The sequence below is a fragment of the Hemitrygon akajei genome, chromosome 12 (genome assembly GCF_048418815.1).
Source record: "Hemitrygon akajei chromosome 12, sHemAka1.3, whole genome shotgun sequence".
Classification (NCBI taxonomy): Eukaryota; Metazoa; Chordata; class Chondrichthyes; order Myliobatiformes; family Dasyatidae; genus Hemitrygon; species Hemitrygon akajei.
This window is the reverse complement of record NC_133135.1, coordinates 30,797,839-30,814,641: the sequence shown is the minus strand read 5'-3', so window position 1 is coordinate 30,814,641 and position 16,803 is coordinate 30,797,839. Positions and strand designations below refer to the sequence as shown.

Below are 16,803 nucleotides of genomic sequence, written 5' to 3'. Positions count from 1 at the left end.
GCATTTGAACATGATTTCCTTTGATGAATATGCTATTATTCCAGTCATATAATTCAGTTTTTAAATTACTGCTGATTACTGTTTAGCATTGGTTGTGAAAACCAAATGTCACTTCATTGAGGGGTGTACGCGTCTCTCTCTCTCTCTGTCTTGGCTCATCTGACATGATTGCCCCTATTTACATGTTTTAACCAGGTAATACTGCCCCTGCTCCTTAAGCACTCTCTCTGAATCAACTCACTTTTCAAGTTTAGTGTAAAATGTAAATTGGACCAATACACTGAGCTTGAAGCTATTGAAGTCGATTCAAAACAATGGGAGACTAAAAATTGACCATGATGCATCACGCACTGCACGCTAAATTCAAATCTGACAGAACTTTTGAGTTTTTGCCTTTTTATGATTTCATATCCATTTCCAAATTTTTATCCTCCAATCAACTTGAGCTACTAAATGGAACTTTGTGATTTTGCATTTATAAGTCAAAGTGCTAAATCATTGAACTTTACACTTTTCCCATTAGAAACTGCAGGAAGGTTAGAAAAGGACATGATGGTATGTAACAGGAAGTTTAACTGGTTGAACTTCATGCATTATTCCACCAGATGGAGGCAGAACTCTAACAGAAGCATTGGTATCTTCCCAGCCTCCAATGTAACAAAAATCCTCTTTTTTTAAATCATCCATAATTATCTCCTTTATTAAGTACATACTTCAAATGAGCATAACGTGTCTTTATAAAATCTAAATAATTAAAAAAGCTGTGACACACCTAAAATCAGTTGCAGCAAAGACTGAGATAACTAGTTTAGGAAAGAAATTAAAATTCACTTCAGACTAATTTTGCATGTGGGATCTAAAGCTCCTGTACTGAATTGAAATATATATTGTGACCATTACAGATGGTCTAAAGCACTCAGGGAAGGAAGAATCAAAATGTCAGAATATTAGTTGGTGGTAAATATAAACATATTGAGTAGCGAGACATCTACCATAAACCTCTTAGTTGTCATGTTTTCTTTGTCAAACTATTAGCCCATGAATAACACTCAGTTGAATGCTTCTCCTTATTACATTGTACACTCCTGTGGTTTTACAAATGCATAAATATTTCCAGTACAACAGTATTTCTCCAAAGAACTAGATTATACAAGTAAAAATAACATACAAAACTTCATACAGCAATGTGTACTGTACAATATTCCAAACAATATTTGAGTTGGCTTTCTTCTGTTCATACAGTTACACTGAAGTTAAGGTTATCAATGTACAGTGCCTTGAAAATGTTTTCAGCCCCTACAACTATTTTCACATTTTACTCTCATTTTCTAAATTTAAAATATTTTGAAGTAGGATTTTTTGAGCTAATCTACGAAACATTCTGAATCATGTCAAATCAAAAGAAAAATTCCAACACCTATCAACAACTTACCAAAAAGTAAAAACCAAAATTGTAAGGGTGACAAAGTATTCATTCACTTTATAATTAATATGCTAATTTTCCTCAGGTACAATGGTGGAGTATACCAACTCACCCAATTTCACGATGTAGAAAATTGGGAGGATCACCTGTTTTCAAAGAACTTATAAGAATAAATTCTCTGTAATATTTCTCTGTAAGGTCCAATAGTATGGTAAAATTTCAACAGACCAAATCAAAATGAAGACAAAAGAGCATTCAAGACAAGTCTGGAAAATGATAAATATGGGGAAAGGTACAAGACCATCTCAAAAGCAGTGAGATCTGCAGTCAGAGCTCAGTGCAGTCCATCAGGAAAAAAAGAGGAAAAAATATTAAACCACAGCCACATTGCCTAGGTCAGGCCACCCTCAAAACTTAGTTGCCAGAAAAGAATGGCACTTGCAAAATAGGGTACTGTAATGCCAACAGTCACTTTGTGTGAGCTGGAGAAGTCAGTCACTACAACTGAAGATACAGTTCATGGCTCCACATCTCTAAATGGATATTTATGCAAGAGTGGCAAAGCAACAGCCCTGGTTAAAATAAAAAAAACATACCCTTACCTGTAAAGACTTTTTAAAGTGTTTAGAAGCTTTAGAAGATACTATAATGATGTGGAATGTCACGTGGTCAGGTGAGACTACAGTGGAACTTTTTGGCATTGGCACAAAGCAAGACATGTGGTGTAAATCTATAATACTTCACATCAACCAGGTAACACCATTCGCTCAATAATGTCTGGTGGAGGTAACATCGCATTATGAGGATGCTTTTCAGCAGCAGGGATTGGAAATCTGGTCAGAACTGATGGGAAGATGAATGCTGCTAAATACAGAGAGATCCTAGATGAAAGACCTGCCAGAAATCTTAAACTAAGGAGGAAATTTGTCTTTCAGCAGGACACTAACCCAAAGCCCACAGCCAGAGCAAGTCTGGAATGGCTTCAAATGAAGAAAATTGACGTCCTAAGTGGCCCTGTAGAATCCTGACCTTAACCCGAATAAGTGTCTCTAGCAAGGTCTTAAGATTGCTGTCCACCGCTGCTCCCCATCTAACCTCAGCAATTTTGCAAGGTGGAATGGGCTAATCTTGTCCATCACATTGTGCAAAGCTAATAGTGACTTATCCAAAAAGACGACAGGCTGTAATAGCTGCGAGAGGTGGATCAACGAAGTACTCAGCAAGGGTGATGAGTACTTCTGAACTGCTGACATATCAATTTTTAAATTTTTCATGCTTTACAATTTTCCCTGTTTTTTGGGATGTAACATGAAGAAAAGGAGCATGTGATTCACAAAAAAAATTCTCAGTTAAATTGATCAAAATCTCTGGTTGTAATATTTACTTATGTGAGCAAAACTGTTGGGGGCTGAGTACTTTTACAAGGCACTGTAATGTCTTCAGACATAGCTCTGTTGAGCCCTGGTATTCAAAATAGAGAGTATCATTTCTGTGGCAGGATTTGAACCCTCAACCTTCTGTCAAAGAAGTGGGAATGCTACCAGCATAATCACATTATATTCAGTGAATTCTAGTTAATTGGGACACACCAAGACCAGTACATTTTGGCCCAATTCAAAGGCTGCACTAACTAGCCAAAGTTTCATGGAAATAGCTCAAAATGCTCAAAAAAGACAAACTATTATTTAACTGAGTAACAAATACAATACAGAATGAATTAGAACACAACCAAAACTACTACAGTACTATAAAACTGTGTATTAGATCCTAAATAGGTGGAGGAATTCATTCAGTGAACGTTGGCATATTCCTTTAATTGAATGTAAATGAACACAATCAGTGAAGACACCTAGTGCAGATTGTGAACTACCTTGGAACAGTGCTTTCAACAATTACATTCTCAAATCTTCATTTTAATTGTAACGTTCAAAATGATTGACTTTACCTTCAAATTCTTTGTAGTTCCTAACTTGTTGAAGAAGTGAAATAGTTTCATTTACACTCCCAGCAGTTTCTGACATCTCCAAGCCAGAATGCTTGAGGAAAAGAGTTCTAAATTGTCTTAACGTTTATTACTTATCAGTACAAAAATCACTGCTGTTTGAACACAAATACGCAACTGACACCTGACACTAGTTAGAAAATGTTTGATAAGAGTGCCCTGCCCCAATTAAGTGGTACAATGTCCCACATAAAACGAAGGGAATCCTGGCTATTTTCTCCATTCATTTTGGGTGTTTTTTTTTTAAAAAAGAGTTGTTCCAAATAAGCAACTGTCCCAAGTAACCAGAATCCACTGTATAGCTATAATTTTAGCAGTCAACATTTTTATAGCCTTGAAGTAGTGTTTTACCTATTCAAGGTAGTTAAGTATAAGATGAGGGATTTCAGGTACTGAATTAGATAGGAGAAATTGTGTTTGGTTTTCTAGGGGGAATAAAAGAAAGATCATGCTAAATCAAGACAATTCTAGATATTGTAAATAAAAGGCAATTGTTTCAATAACAGCTGGTTCAATTTAATATTGTGGGTAGAACATTTTTACATTAAAATTATATACAAGGTCAGAACTCTGGGCAAGTAACAGAGACAGTTAATCAGCTTCCAAAAAAAAAGGAATTGGTGGCAGAGATAATTAATTTTCACATCAATGGGAAAAGTGTGGGAAATGGGACTGATATCATTGTTCCTACTGTCATGGACTTGATGGACTGAATGGTCTCATTCTGTGCATAATGGCTCTTTGGCCAAGGTACAGAGAAAGCAACAATTTTATTGAATGGTGTTGTAAACCAAGGCCTGTATGGTCTACTGCTAATTTACTTACGTGCTTATGATGTGAACAATCATCTAGCATGAGGAAACAAGTTTTCCCAAACATCCCAATCAAAATCTATTCCTTAAGCAGAAACACCAAAACAGATCTTTATTCATTTATTTCCATTTGTGCTTGATGTTGGGTACAGTAATTCCTTACTGTGTAACAGGAAATGCACTTCAAAGTGGGATTCCCTTCATTTATTTGGGACACCATGCTGTTTAATTAGGATAGGATACTGTTATCGAACAATTTTTCACTAGTGCAGGTCACATGCATGTTAGAAACTAGACCGTGCTTAGCGTGAACAGTTTTAAAAATAGTGCCAGTTGCATGTGCCATGCCAAAATGACACAAAAAGATTTGACACTCTCTGAAGATACTACCATACCGGACCAAATTAAAAGCCATTTGCCTAACACCGCTCATCATCCGCAGGCAGAGATAACTGGAGTGCCGAAATCTACAATTGCATACTTGATACATCAGCAAGATAAACTGCAAGAAGGATAAGCATTTCGTGAGAGACAAAACGGAACATTCCAAAAACGCAAGCATGAAGGTAAGGGTTCATTGTTGAAGGGGACCTCAGTCAATGGCTTTCCATTGTAACCAGATGAAGTGTGCATGTCTGAATGTTAAAAAATACAAGTCAGAGGGGCTAGCTAAATAGCTGGTCATGAAGATTTTAACCCAATGGATGGTTGATGGAAATGGTGGCACCACATTAAGTTCAAGAAAGCATATGGCAAGACAGATAGTGCTGACAATGTAAGTGCAGAAACATGGAAATCAACAAACCTCCCTGACTTGCATCAAAATTTTTGTGTACAATGCCAATGAAATAGGCCTTTTCTATCGTGCCACACTGAAGGGTTTTTCGGCTACAAACATGCAACGCTATCAGGTTCAAAGAAAATAAGATTGCATAATGGATCGATTATCTACATTAGGTGTCTGCTCTGACTTTCTTCATTTACAGTCAAAAGATTATGGCAGCGTATATTGGATGAATTTCTGTGTCAATAAATTTTAGGTACTAATACACAGTTTTATAACACTGTAGTAGTATTACTAGTGTCCGTTTTTCCAGTACGTAATTTGTTTACTGAGTTAAACAGGAGTTTGTCTTTTTTATACCTTATTAACCACTTCCATGAAATTTTGGCTAATTGGGGCAGACACTTAATTGGCTGAAATGTTTGGTCCTGATGTGTTCCAATTAACCGGAATCCACTGTAAAGCATTTCAATATATGCTAAGGTGGGAAATGAACTTTTATTATTGTTTCTTTTTTGCCCTCCTTAGAGTAAAAACAACAGAAAACGATAAACCCCTAACTTAGTTACAATTTTACAAGTGGGTGCAGTACCTGTATCCATCAATGAAGCTGGCATTTATGTAATCAGAGCCCTCAACTCCTCGGATTGGTTGCAAGCAGACTCGAGTGGATTCATATGGCATGATGTTCACAAGACGGTTTTTAAATTTGTTACAAGGGAGATTGGCACTGATAAATCGTGAGGTATGTGCTTTGGAGTTTGCCAGGCGCTGCAAACAAACAATAAAATGGGTTAATCCAATATCTGGAGATGAGTGTGCATAACATTTACAAAAGCAAAGTAGACTGTGTAGCCTGATCAGTTGATGTCAGTGTTTATGTTCTGGTTGAGTCACCAAAGTATTTCTTGTTAAATACAGTATGTAATGCAAACTTTAAATGACAACAAAATTTAATTGCTCTTGCCACAGTCCAGTTGGTTGTCTATTCAAGACCCATTCCAGACAAAAATCAAACCCAATTTTTAAATTGCAACAGTAAGGTAGTACTATGTTGTTGGGGGTGACTTATTTTGGATGAGATGTTAAACTTGTTGAAGTTTAAAAATAGGCTCTTTCAGAGGGGTATAAAAAACCCTATGCATCTTTAAAAATAGTAGGGCATTACCTCTACCTATATTTATCCTTTAACTAACACTGATAATTAATGTTTTATTAATATTTGCTTTAAGTAAGTTGACTGGCTCCTTTCATACATTACATTAGTGACTTCAAAAATTTAGGTGTAGTTCACTGGTTCCTAAATCATGGAAAGTCCCATACAAATCGAGGTCTTCTCTTTTTTCATTTTAATAAATATGAGAAAATACAATTAACCAGAATGATAGAGAATGACAGTCATTCCCACTTTTTGAAATACTGGGTATAAAGATTTAATTAGATAACAGCTCTAGAATTTTGAAGTTCATTTTCTCACAAACATATTTCATGAGGCAATTACGTCAAATGAAAAATATGACTGGTCTAGTCCTTCTTTTTGAAGTTAACACAACAGCAAGTTCCAAGAGACTGGAATCATACAGCAATCTTAATCATACACCACACTTTGATAGCTCAGCTGAGGGACCAACAGTCATATAAATTTAAAAGCTTAAGCAATAGTTCCAAAGAAAGCAGAGAATTCAAAAGCAGTATTAAATTAGATCTCACACACGGAAATATATGTAATCCCACTGAGATGTGTTTGGTTGTCATTAAGACATTACATAAAGATGTTTGTTTTCAATATTTGAGTTTGTTTTCAATTAGTCTCTTTAATTATTAATCAAGATTATCAAACAGTTTAAAAGAAAAAAGTATTTGACTATTACATTGATAAATAGATATTATAAGTCAGAAACTGAATATTCAATCTACCAGGCCTACAAATGGAGGGCCTTCTCCCACCCATTTCATATCTGGGTCTTTTTCTCTCATTAGTTTAACTAGTTTTTTTTTCATAAATGAATCTTTGCAGTACTCATCGTAGATAATGAAATTTCTCCAGAATTCCACTCTGGATTCATTAGTGACTATTTTGTATTTATGATCCTTTGAGCAATTACAAGTCACAAGTAAAAGCAGTCTCTCTTTTTTAAGATGGTTCCCTGATTCCTCCTCAAGTCTTTTCTATCTTAAAGATAACTGCGACAGCCTGTTAAATCTTTCTGGTTGGTATAACACTCATTTTGTGAATCATACTGCTTCATAAATAACAGTATAAACTTTTTATAATATCGATGTAGTATTTTAATAATGTTTATAGTAAGTTTTTAAACGTAAGACCTTACACACTTTAAAGCAGTGTTTCTCTACTGGGGTTTCGCAAGAGACCGTGATGCTACGTGCAATGCCTGTGCTCACAGTGGTGGGCAGTGACTGAGCAGACCTGTTAGTAATCTCATTAGAGGTCTCTCAATCAAGTATATTTGTCGCAGTAAGACCGTGTTTATTTGTTTGAGTCCATTCTCAGTTTCTGATGTGAGATAGGGGAGGCCGTTGATAATTGCTGAGTGCTGCATTACAGGGAGGGGAGGACAGTAGGCTGATAATTGGTGAGTGCTGTATTGCACAGAGGGGAGGATGGTAGCTGATGAGGAGTATAGAAAATGTAGAAAATTGGAGGGGAATTTTCAATGTAAAGGAATTTTTACATGCCGTGACTCAGCTGCTGGCCTGCTGCTTTGCTGCTGTTGTAAACATTGCAAAAGGTGGATTGTGTAGAAGTGAATTGTATTATGAAATTTTTGTACTTTGATGCAGTATGAGAAATGAAAAATAAAATGAAAAAATGAAAACGTTTCGCTCTCAAACAATATCATTATTTGATGTATTGATGATGTGCACAATGATGCTGAAGAGGTTTGCGTGATAAACTGAAAAACCGCTTCTCTATCCAGGTTGATGAGTCAACAGATTTCACCAATAAATATGTTGTAGCATTTGTAAGATTTGCGAATGATGGTGAGATTCAAGAAACTTTTTCTATTACAAAGAGCTGCCCAAAACAAGGCCAAGATATACTTAATGTTTTAACCATATAACAATTATAGCTCGGAAACAGGCCATCTTGGCCCTTCTGGTCCGTGCCGAACGCTTACTCTCACCTAGTCCCACCGGCCTGCACTCAGCTCATAACCCTCCATTCCTTTCCTGTCCATATACCTATCCAATTTTTTTTTTAATGACAAAATCGAACCTGCCTCTACCACATCTACTGGAAGCTCGTTCCACACAGCTACCACTCTCTGAGTAAAGAAGTTCCCCCTCGTGTTACCCCTAAACTTTTGCTCCTTAACTCTCAACTCATGTCCTCCTGTTTGAATCTCCCCTACTCTCAATGGAAAAAGCCTATCCACGTCAACTCTATCTATCCCCTCATAATTTTAAATACCTCTATCAAGACCCCCCCTCAGCCTTCTACAGTCTAAAGAATAAAGACCTAACGTTCAACCTTTCTCTGTAACTTAGGTGCTGAAACCCAGGTAACATTCTAGTAAATCTCCTCTGTACTCTCTCTATTTTGTTGACATCTTTCCTATAATTTGGTGACCAGAACTGTACACAATACTCCAAATTTGGCCTCATCAATGCCTTGTACAATTTTAACATTACATGCCAACTCCTATACTCAATGATTTGTAAAGGCCTGCAAGCCAAAAGCTTTCTTCACCACCCTATTCACATGAGATTCCACCTCCAGGGAACTATGCACCATTATTCCTAGATCACTCTGTTCTACTGCATTCCTCAATGCCCTACCATTTACCATGCATGTCCTATTCTGATTAGTCCTACCAGAATGTAGCACCTCACACTTATCAGTATTAAACTCCATCTGCCATCTTTCTAACTGGCTTAAATCTCTCTGCAAGCTTTGAAAACCTACTTCATTATCCACAATGCCACCTATCTTCGTATCATCTGTATACTTACTTATCCAATTTAGCACCCCATCATCCAGATCATTAATATATATGACAAACAACACTGGACCCAGTACAGATCCCTGAGGCACACCACTAGTCACCAGCCTCCAACCTGACGAACAGTTATCCACCACTACTTTCTGGCATCTCCCATCCAGCCACTGTTGAATCCATTTTACTACTTCAATATTAATACCCAACGATTGAGCCTTCCTAACTAACCTTCCGTGTGGAACCTTGTCAAAGGCTTTACTGAAGTCCATACAGACAATATCCACTGCTTTACCCTCGTCAACTTTCCTAGTAACCTCTTCAAAAAATTCAATAAGATTTGTCAAAATGACCTTCCACGCACAAATCCATGTTGACTGTTCCTAATCAGACCCTGTCTATCCAGATAATTATATATACCATCTCTAAGAATACCTTCCATTAATTTACCCACCACTGACGTCAAACTGACAGGCCTATAATTGCTAGGTTTACTCTTAGAACCCTTTTTAAACAATGCAACCACATGAGCAATACGCCAATCCTCCGGCACCATCCCTGTTTCTAATGACATTTGAAATATTTCTGTCAGAGCCCCTGCTATTTCCACACCAACTTCCCTCAAGGTCCTAGGGAATATCCTGTCAGGACCCAGAGACTTATCTACTTTTATATTCTTTAAGAGTGCCAGTACTTCCTCTTCTTTAATCATCATAGTTTCCATAACTACCCTACTTGTTTCTCTTACCTTACACAATTCCATATCCTTCTCCTTAGTGAATACCGAAGAAAAGAAATTGTTCAAAATCTGCCCCATCTCTTTTGGCTCTGCACATAGCTGTCCACTCTGATTCTCTAAGGGACCAATTTTATCCCTCACTATCCTTTTGCTATTAATATAACTGTAGAAACCCTTTGGATTTATTTTCACCTTACTTGCCAAAGCAACCTGATATCTTCTTTTAGCTTTTCTAATTTCTTTCTTAAGATTCTTTTAAACATTCTTTATATTTTTCGAGCACCTCATTTACTCTGTGCTGCCTATATTTATTGTAGATCTCTCTCTTTTCCCGAACCAAGTTTCCAATATCCCTTGAAAACCATGGCTCTCTCATACTTTTAACCTTTCCTTTCAACCTAATAGGAACATAAAGATTCTGTACCCTCAAAATTTCACCTTTAAATGACCTCCATTTACATCCTTCCCATAAAACAAATTGTCCCAATCCACTCCTCCTAAATCCTTTCGCATCTCCTCAAAGTTAGCCTTTCTCCAATCAAAAATCTCAACCCTGGGTCCAGTCCAATCCTTCTCCGTAATTATACTGAAACTAACGGCATTGTGATCACTGGAACCGAAATGCTCCCCAACACATACCTCCGTCACCCGACCTATCTCATTCCCTAACAGGAGATCTAACACTGTCTTTTGTCCTCATATCTGGAAACAAAAGGTTTGTCTTGGAGGAACTGTATTGGCATCTGTATTGATGGTGTCCCTTAAGAGGTTTAATTTTTCTTGAAAAAAAAGAGAAAATCCTGATGTTGCCACAACATACTACTTTCTTCACAGAGAGGTGCTAATGTCAAAAACTCTTGGAGATGAAATGAAAACAATTCAGGATGATGCTACAAAAATGGTTAAATTTATTAAACAAAGACCAGTTCACTCGAGATTTAAAAAAACTGAAATCCTGGACAAAGAACACACCAGTCTCCTGCTATACACAGAAATCCAACAGCTAAGCAGAAGATGAGTTTTCAACAGGGTGTCTGAGCTGAAAGGTGAATTGCAGGAGTACTTTCAAGAAAACAATAGGCTAGATTTTGCTGAGTGCTTTGAAGATGATGAATGGCTGCAGAAACTAGCCAACTAAGCAGAGATTTTTCATCATATGATCTAATTAAACAAGTCTACGCAAGGCGCTGGAGAAAACGTTTTGACTTCAAGCGACAAGATTCTTGGATTTAAAAGGAAACTGAATCTCTGGAAAAATCATGTTGCAAAAGGAAATCTTGAAATGTTTCCGTGGCTGTTTGGGCTTGAGAGTGAGGAAGGATATCAGAAAGTCTTGAGTCTTACTGAAACAGAAATTTCTTATGTTTGCCCTATGAATTTTAAAAATGTATGAAAGGGAAAGAGATCAACTTCAAGAAGGGTAAGCAAAGCTTAACTACCTGTTTTTATTCAAGAAAGGTTGGCTAGAAATGCATTGTCTACTCAATTAAGCATTGACAATTATTTTTGGATTATTAAATCTACTACTTACTGATCACGCTAACGTACCACGAGCTGTTGATATAATAATTTTTACAAAGGGATTCCCTGAGACCTGGAAATTTCAAGGATTCCTCCAGGGCAAAAAGGTTAAGAAAGGCTGCTTTTAAGTGTGAAGTGATTTAAGTTCCATGCAAATTTCACTGCACTTTCCTGCTTTTCAATTCTATTCTTCAAGATATTAATACCAGCATTCTTTTATGTTAGGCAACTATTATGAGTGATTTGTATATTTCTCTACCTAATATAGACATTTAATTACAAAGCAGCATATGGTATCTTTGTTCTTATCAAAATGTATTAATGCACTATAAATTTGTCATTACACAAACATTCTGCCAAGTTTATTTGAAGGAATACTTCAAATTTGAACATTAAAAACACATGAAATAATTATAAAAAACATTACTGTTTAAGATGAGAAATAAAGCAGAGTAGGGGGCCCCTTGACCTTTGTGCTTGCTCTGTTATTCTATAAAATCATAACTAATCTTCTTATGCAGTACTACTTTTTTACATTAACTCCATATCTCCTGATTTCCTAACTATCCAATAATCTATTGATCTCTATCTTGAACTATGTATGATGCTGCAATCACATAGAAAATTGACTGTTAGAGAAGGCAGAACTGACAACTCAACAACCCAAGCTTCAGATGTATCAGACAAGACAGAATTCAAAGTTCATAGAACTTTGTACAAGACCTCCCTTTAGCCAGTGGGTGACAGAAGATCAAACATATAGTCTTATAATGGATAGATGTAAAAACAACAGGCTTCTTGTAGTGGGTGATTTTCACTTATCCAACACTGATGGTGGGTCAGCTTCCTAAACTCCACATATGCTTTAATGCCAGGGGCTTAAATGGGGCAGAATTTATTAGGCATCACCAGAAGGGTTCCTCGACCTACTACATAGATAGCCTAACTGGAGTTGAGTTTGGCAAGGTGATCGGAGATTCAGAATAGTGGACGTTGTTCCATATGGTTTAAGATGGCTCTGAATAAAGATCAGGTTGGCACGCAGGTGAGCTTGCTATACTGGTAAAGGCAAATTAACAACAGTATTAGGCAAAAATAGGGGAAGTAGATTGAAAGTGGTTTCTTGAGGTTATCTGACATGTGAAAGTTTTTTTTATACACTAGCAGGAAAGAATTCAGGATTAATATGTTTCTGTGAGGATGAAAGATAAGGATACTGCAGTTCAGGGACCTTGAAAGACAAGAAATATTGAACATTTTGTTAGAAAGGAAATGGAAGCATATGTAAGTTTTCAGAAGCTGAAATTTACCAAGGCCCATGAGGAACATAAGGAAGCAGGAAAGAATTTAAACAAGTATAACGCCCTGGTTAAGATTTTTACTGTTATACTGTAGATATTTCATTTTAGCAGTTCTGTAACAGCAGTTTGTTCTGCTTTTAGCACGTTTGGGTTTGAGCTAAAGATTAAGGGCTATGTTGTTGAACATAAGAATGTTGTGTCAGCCAATCAGGATGGTGGAATTAGGAGAAGGTTCTAGATAATGCTGGACGGAGAGGTTTATGTGATGGACACTGGTATGGGTTGAGGTCTTTTTGGTTGTAACTGGGAGGAGACAGGTGGGAAGATGGCTGAGGATGCCATCTCTGTGCACAAAGTTATCTGTGCAGATGAATAGCTTCCAGGAAGAAGGACCAATACTCTTGAGGGGGAGCCCATTGTTCAAGATGGATTTTGTGACATTTGGAAGGTGGTGTGTGCTTTCACGCAGTCCGTGGGTCCAACTTATGTTGACCCACATTTATGTACTCCAATTTACGTGCACATTTGGATTGGGTTAACTGTAATGGCCCGTTTTTATTAGTTTTCTTTTCTTTTTCCTACTGTTCAATAAAACTGAAATTTGTAATTTCACCCTATCCTCGTTATATGCATCCAAAACTCAGTTAAGCAAGGAGTACTGCTTTCCCGCCAATTCAAGTCATGTGCACATGCCTCACAGTCTCACTGTTGGGACGAGAAGCACTGCTTTCCCACCAATGCAAGTCAGGTGCACACGCCTCACAATCTCACTCCTGCCAGTCTCACATTGGTTTTGGCAAGGTGTGGATGTGCAATCACGCACTCTTAATCTTTTGTTAGTTTTACCTACGGTGCAGTGATTCTGTGCTTGAAATATTTAACTACGCCTCCTAAGCTTCTGATGTCATGTCCTGGACCATCAGCCGAGTGGCAGAGAACCGCTTTAACACTTGGAAAAACGTTGGAAATTAGAAACAGTGCGGCATCAGGTGACGGTAACACAGCTCTGGGACGCTACTACCGGGAATTACAATCTTGCCTTTAAAAATTTTTGTTGCTTGACAATGCGCCAGCCCATCCTAAACATTTGGACAGCATTCATCCTAACATAACAGTGCATTTCCTGCCGCCTAACACAACATCACTGATTCAACCACTCGACCAAGGTGTGATCCACATTCAAGGCGTATTTTTTTTTTACGGCAGACTATCTCTCAGATGCTGCAAGCAGCAGACGATTTTGAAAATCCCGGGAGTTTAGCAACGGTGAGGGAATGGTGGAAGTCGGAACACTTGGCAAAAATGGCGATGGACATGGACCCAAGTTTAGAACAGTCAGCATTTCAGTTGCTCCCTGCCGTCAACCCTTCTTCCCTACAAGCAAATTTATGCTGAAAAACAAAAAGCTGCCAAGCAAACAACCCTCACCACTTTCTTCAACCCGTGTCATCTCCTGCTGCCGGCAGTTCTAAGAGTTCTGTGAGTCTTCCTTCACCCCTTACTGTGCTTGCTATGATCCTGAAGACCACAGCCATCCACCTTATCCACGTAAAGCTGCCCGACACCACAACAACCACTCATCTCCTGGAGCGAACACACCTGCCACTGTTGCTGAGTACTGTACACCCTAGTATGTTGACTTCCTATGATTTATTACATTGAATATTACCTTAAATTGATGAAATATAATACAAATGTTGCCCTGTGGTACTGCTTTTGTGTCGTATTGGTATGAAAATGTGAATAAATTACAGATAAAATATATTCAGGAAGCCCTCTGGAACGCATCCCTATTTTCTCCATTTAAATAATTATTCATATTATGCGATTTCACATTATGCATCGACTGCGAGGAACGTATCCCTCGCATATAACGAGGATAGGGTGTATACTTTCTTTATAATTGTATGCAGTGTATAATCTGTTATTTCTTGCCGATGGCAAATTGCATGGAGGCAGTATTCACACATTATTCGCACGACCGGGGTTTGGATGGTCGAGACATCCCAACTTCTCGGTTTTGGTGGGACCCAAGTCATACCGATTCAAGACGTACGGAGTTTGGGAAAGGTGGTCTTCTCAACCGAGTCCAGTGGCTGTTAGCAAGGGGCTAATGTGCCTCGTCTCTAGAGACACCCAGTAAAAAGGGGTTTCACAAGGAAATAAGAGGGCTAAAAGGCACCATGAAGAGTCCTTGGTGGATTAAGGCGAATTTCAAGGTTTTCTTTTTACATACAATTGGTGCATGATGGTAGATAGCCAAAGGTTAAAGATAAAGGAGCTAAAGGAAATGAGTGAGGTTCTAAATGAGTACTTTGCATTGGTATTCACCAAGGCAAAGGACATGTTTGATAGTGAGATCAGTGAAGGGGAATGTTGATATTCTAGCATGTGCTGTAACTGGGTAGAGAAGTTGGGTGTTTTGAAAAGATTAAAGTTAGATAAGTCTGTAGGGCAAGATGTAATCCATATCAGGATATTGAAAGAGGCAAGGAAGGAGATTGCTGTGGCTTTGACAGAGTTCTTTGTATCCCCTAATCACATGTGAGGTCACAGATGACTGGAGCCAATATTATTCCTTTGTTTAAGAAGGGCAAGGGGGATAATCCAGCATACTAGAGACCTGTGAGCCTTACGTTAGTGGTAGGGAAATTATTGGAAAAGATTCCAAAGGATAAGATTTACTCATATTTGGAAAAGCATGGATAATCAGCATAGCTTTGTGTATGGGAGGACCTGTCTCACAAACTTTGAGTAGTTTGAGATGATGAGGGTTCAGCAATAGATGCAACACGCACAAAATACTGGAGGAACTCAGCATGTTGGGCAGCATTTGTGGAAATAAATAGAGTCAACATTTCAGGCCAAGACCCTTCTTCAGGACTAGAAAGGAAGGGGAAAGAAGCCCGAATAAGAAGGTGGGGAAAGGGGAAGGAGGACTAGCTAGAAGGTGCTGGGTGAAGCCAGGTGAGTGAAAAAGGCACAGAGTTGAAGAAGGAGGAATATGATAGGGGAGGAAAGTGGACCATGGGAGAACGGGAAGAAGGAGCCACACCTGGGGCAGGTGAGGAGAAGAGGCAAGAGGCCAGAGTGGGGTATAGAATGGGGAACAAGGGAGGGAAAAACTATACCAGAAGGATAAATTGATGTTCATGCCATTCAGGTTGGAGGCTACCTAGATCGAATATGAGGTGTTGCTCCTCCAACCTGAGAGTGGCCTCATTAAGGCAAAAGAGGAGGCCATGGACCGACACATCATAATGACAATGGGGATAGGAATTAAAATGGTTGGTCACTGGGAAATCCCACTTTTCGCTGATGGAGTGGAGCTGCTCGACAAGGTGGTCTCCCAATTTACATCAGGTCTCACCAATGTAAAGGAGGCCACACCTGGAGCACTGAATACAATGATGACCCCCAATAGATACACAGGTGAAAAGTGCTGCCTCACCTGGAAGGACTATTTGGGGCCCTGAGTGGAAGAAAGGGAGGAGGCAAGTGGGTAACTGTAGCATATCTGTCACTTGCAAAGATATGTGCCAGGAGGGAGATTAGCAGGTAAGAATAAATGGACAAAGGAATATTGGAGGGAGCGATTCCCGCAGAAAGCAGAGAGTGGGGGGTGGGGATAAAGGTGTGCTTAGTGGTAGAATCCCACAGAAGGTGGCAGAAGTTACGGAGAATGATGTGTTAGATGTGGAGGCTATTGGGATGGTTGGTGAGGACAAGAGGAACTTTATTCCTGTTAAGGTGATGGGAGGATGGAGTGAGTGTGTTTGTCCAGGAAATGAAGGAGAGGCAGCATCAGTGGTAGAGGAATGGATACACTGTTCTTTGGAGGAGGATGATTATTTCTGATGTCCTAGAAGGGATGGCCACATCCTGGGAATAGATGTAGCAAAGACAAAGGAATTGAGAAAAATGGATAGCATTTTTACAAGAGACAGGATGAGAAGAGATATAGTCAAAATGGTTATGGGAATTAGTACTTAAGTTATAGCCATTATAGCCATAGAGCAATAGATGTTGTCTTCATCTGACAAGCATCCCCCATGATAGGCTGAACCAGAAGATTAACTCACATAGAATCCATAGAGAGTTGGTAAGTTGGATACAAAATTGACTCTGTCAAAGACAGACAATAGTGCTGGAAGTCTATGACCTGTGGTGTTCCCAGGAATCAGTGCTGGGATCTCTGTTGATTGTAACATATACAAATGACTTAGAGCAAAATATTGATGGGTTGACAAATAAATCTGCAA

At 38.5% G+C, this 16,803-nt stretch overlaps 1 protein-coding gene across 14 annotated transcripts in view; it reads right to left on the bottom strand.

The window, feature by feature from the left end:
• LOC140736838 (receptor-type tyrosine-protein phosphatase F-like) overlaps positions 1-16,803 on the bottom strand; it is a 344,443-nt gene that overhangs the window by 14,476 nt on the left and 313,164 nt on the right. For all 14 annotated transcript variants that reach the window (XM_073062804.1, XM_073062808.1, XM_073062807.1 and 11 more), the window contains one exon: positions 5,614-5,792. In XM_073062804.1, the coding sequence (XP_072918905.1) occupies positions 5,614-5,792 (179 nt within the window). The remainder of the gene's footprint in view (positions 1-5,613; positions 5,793-16,803) is intronic.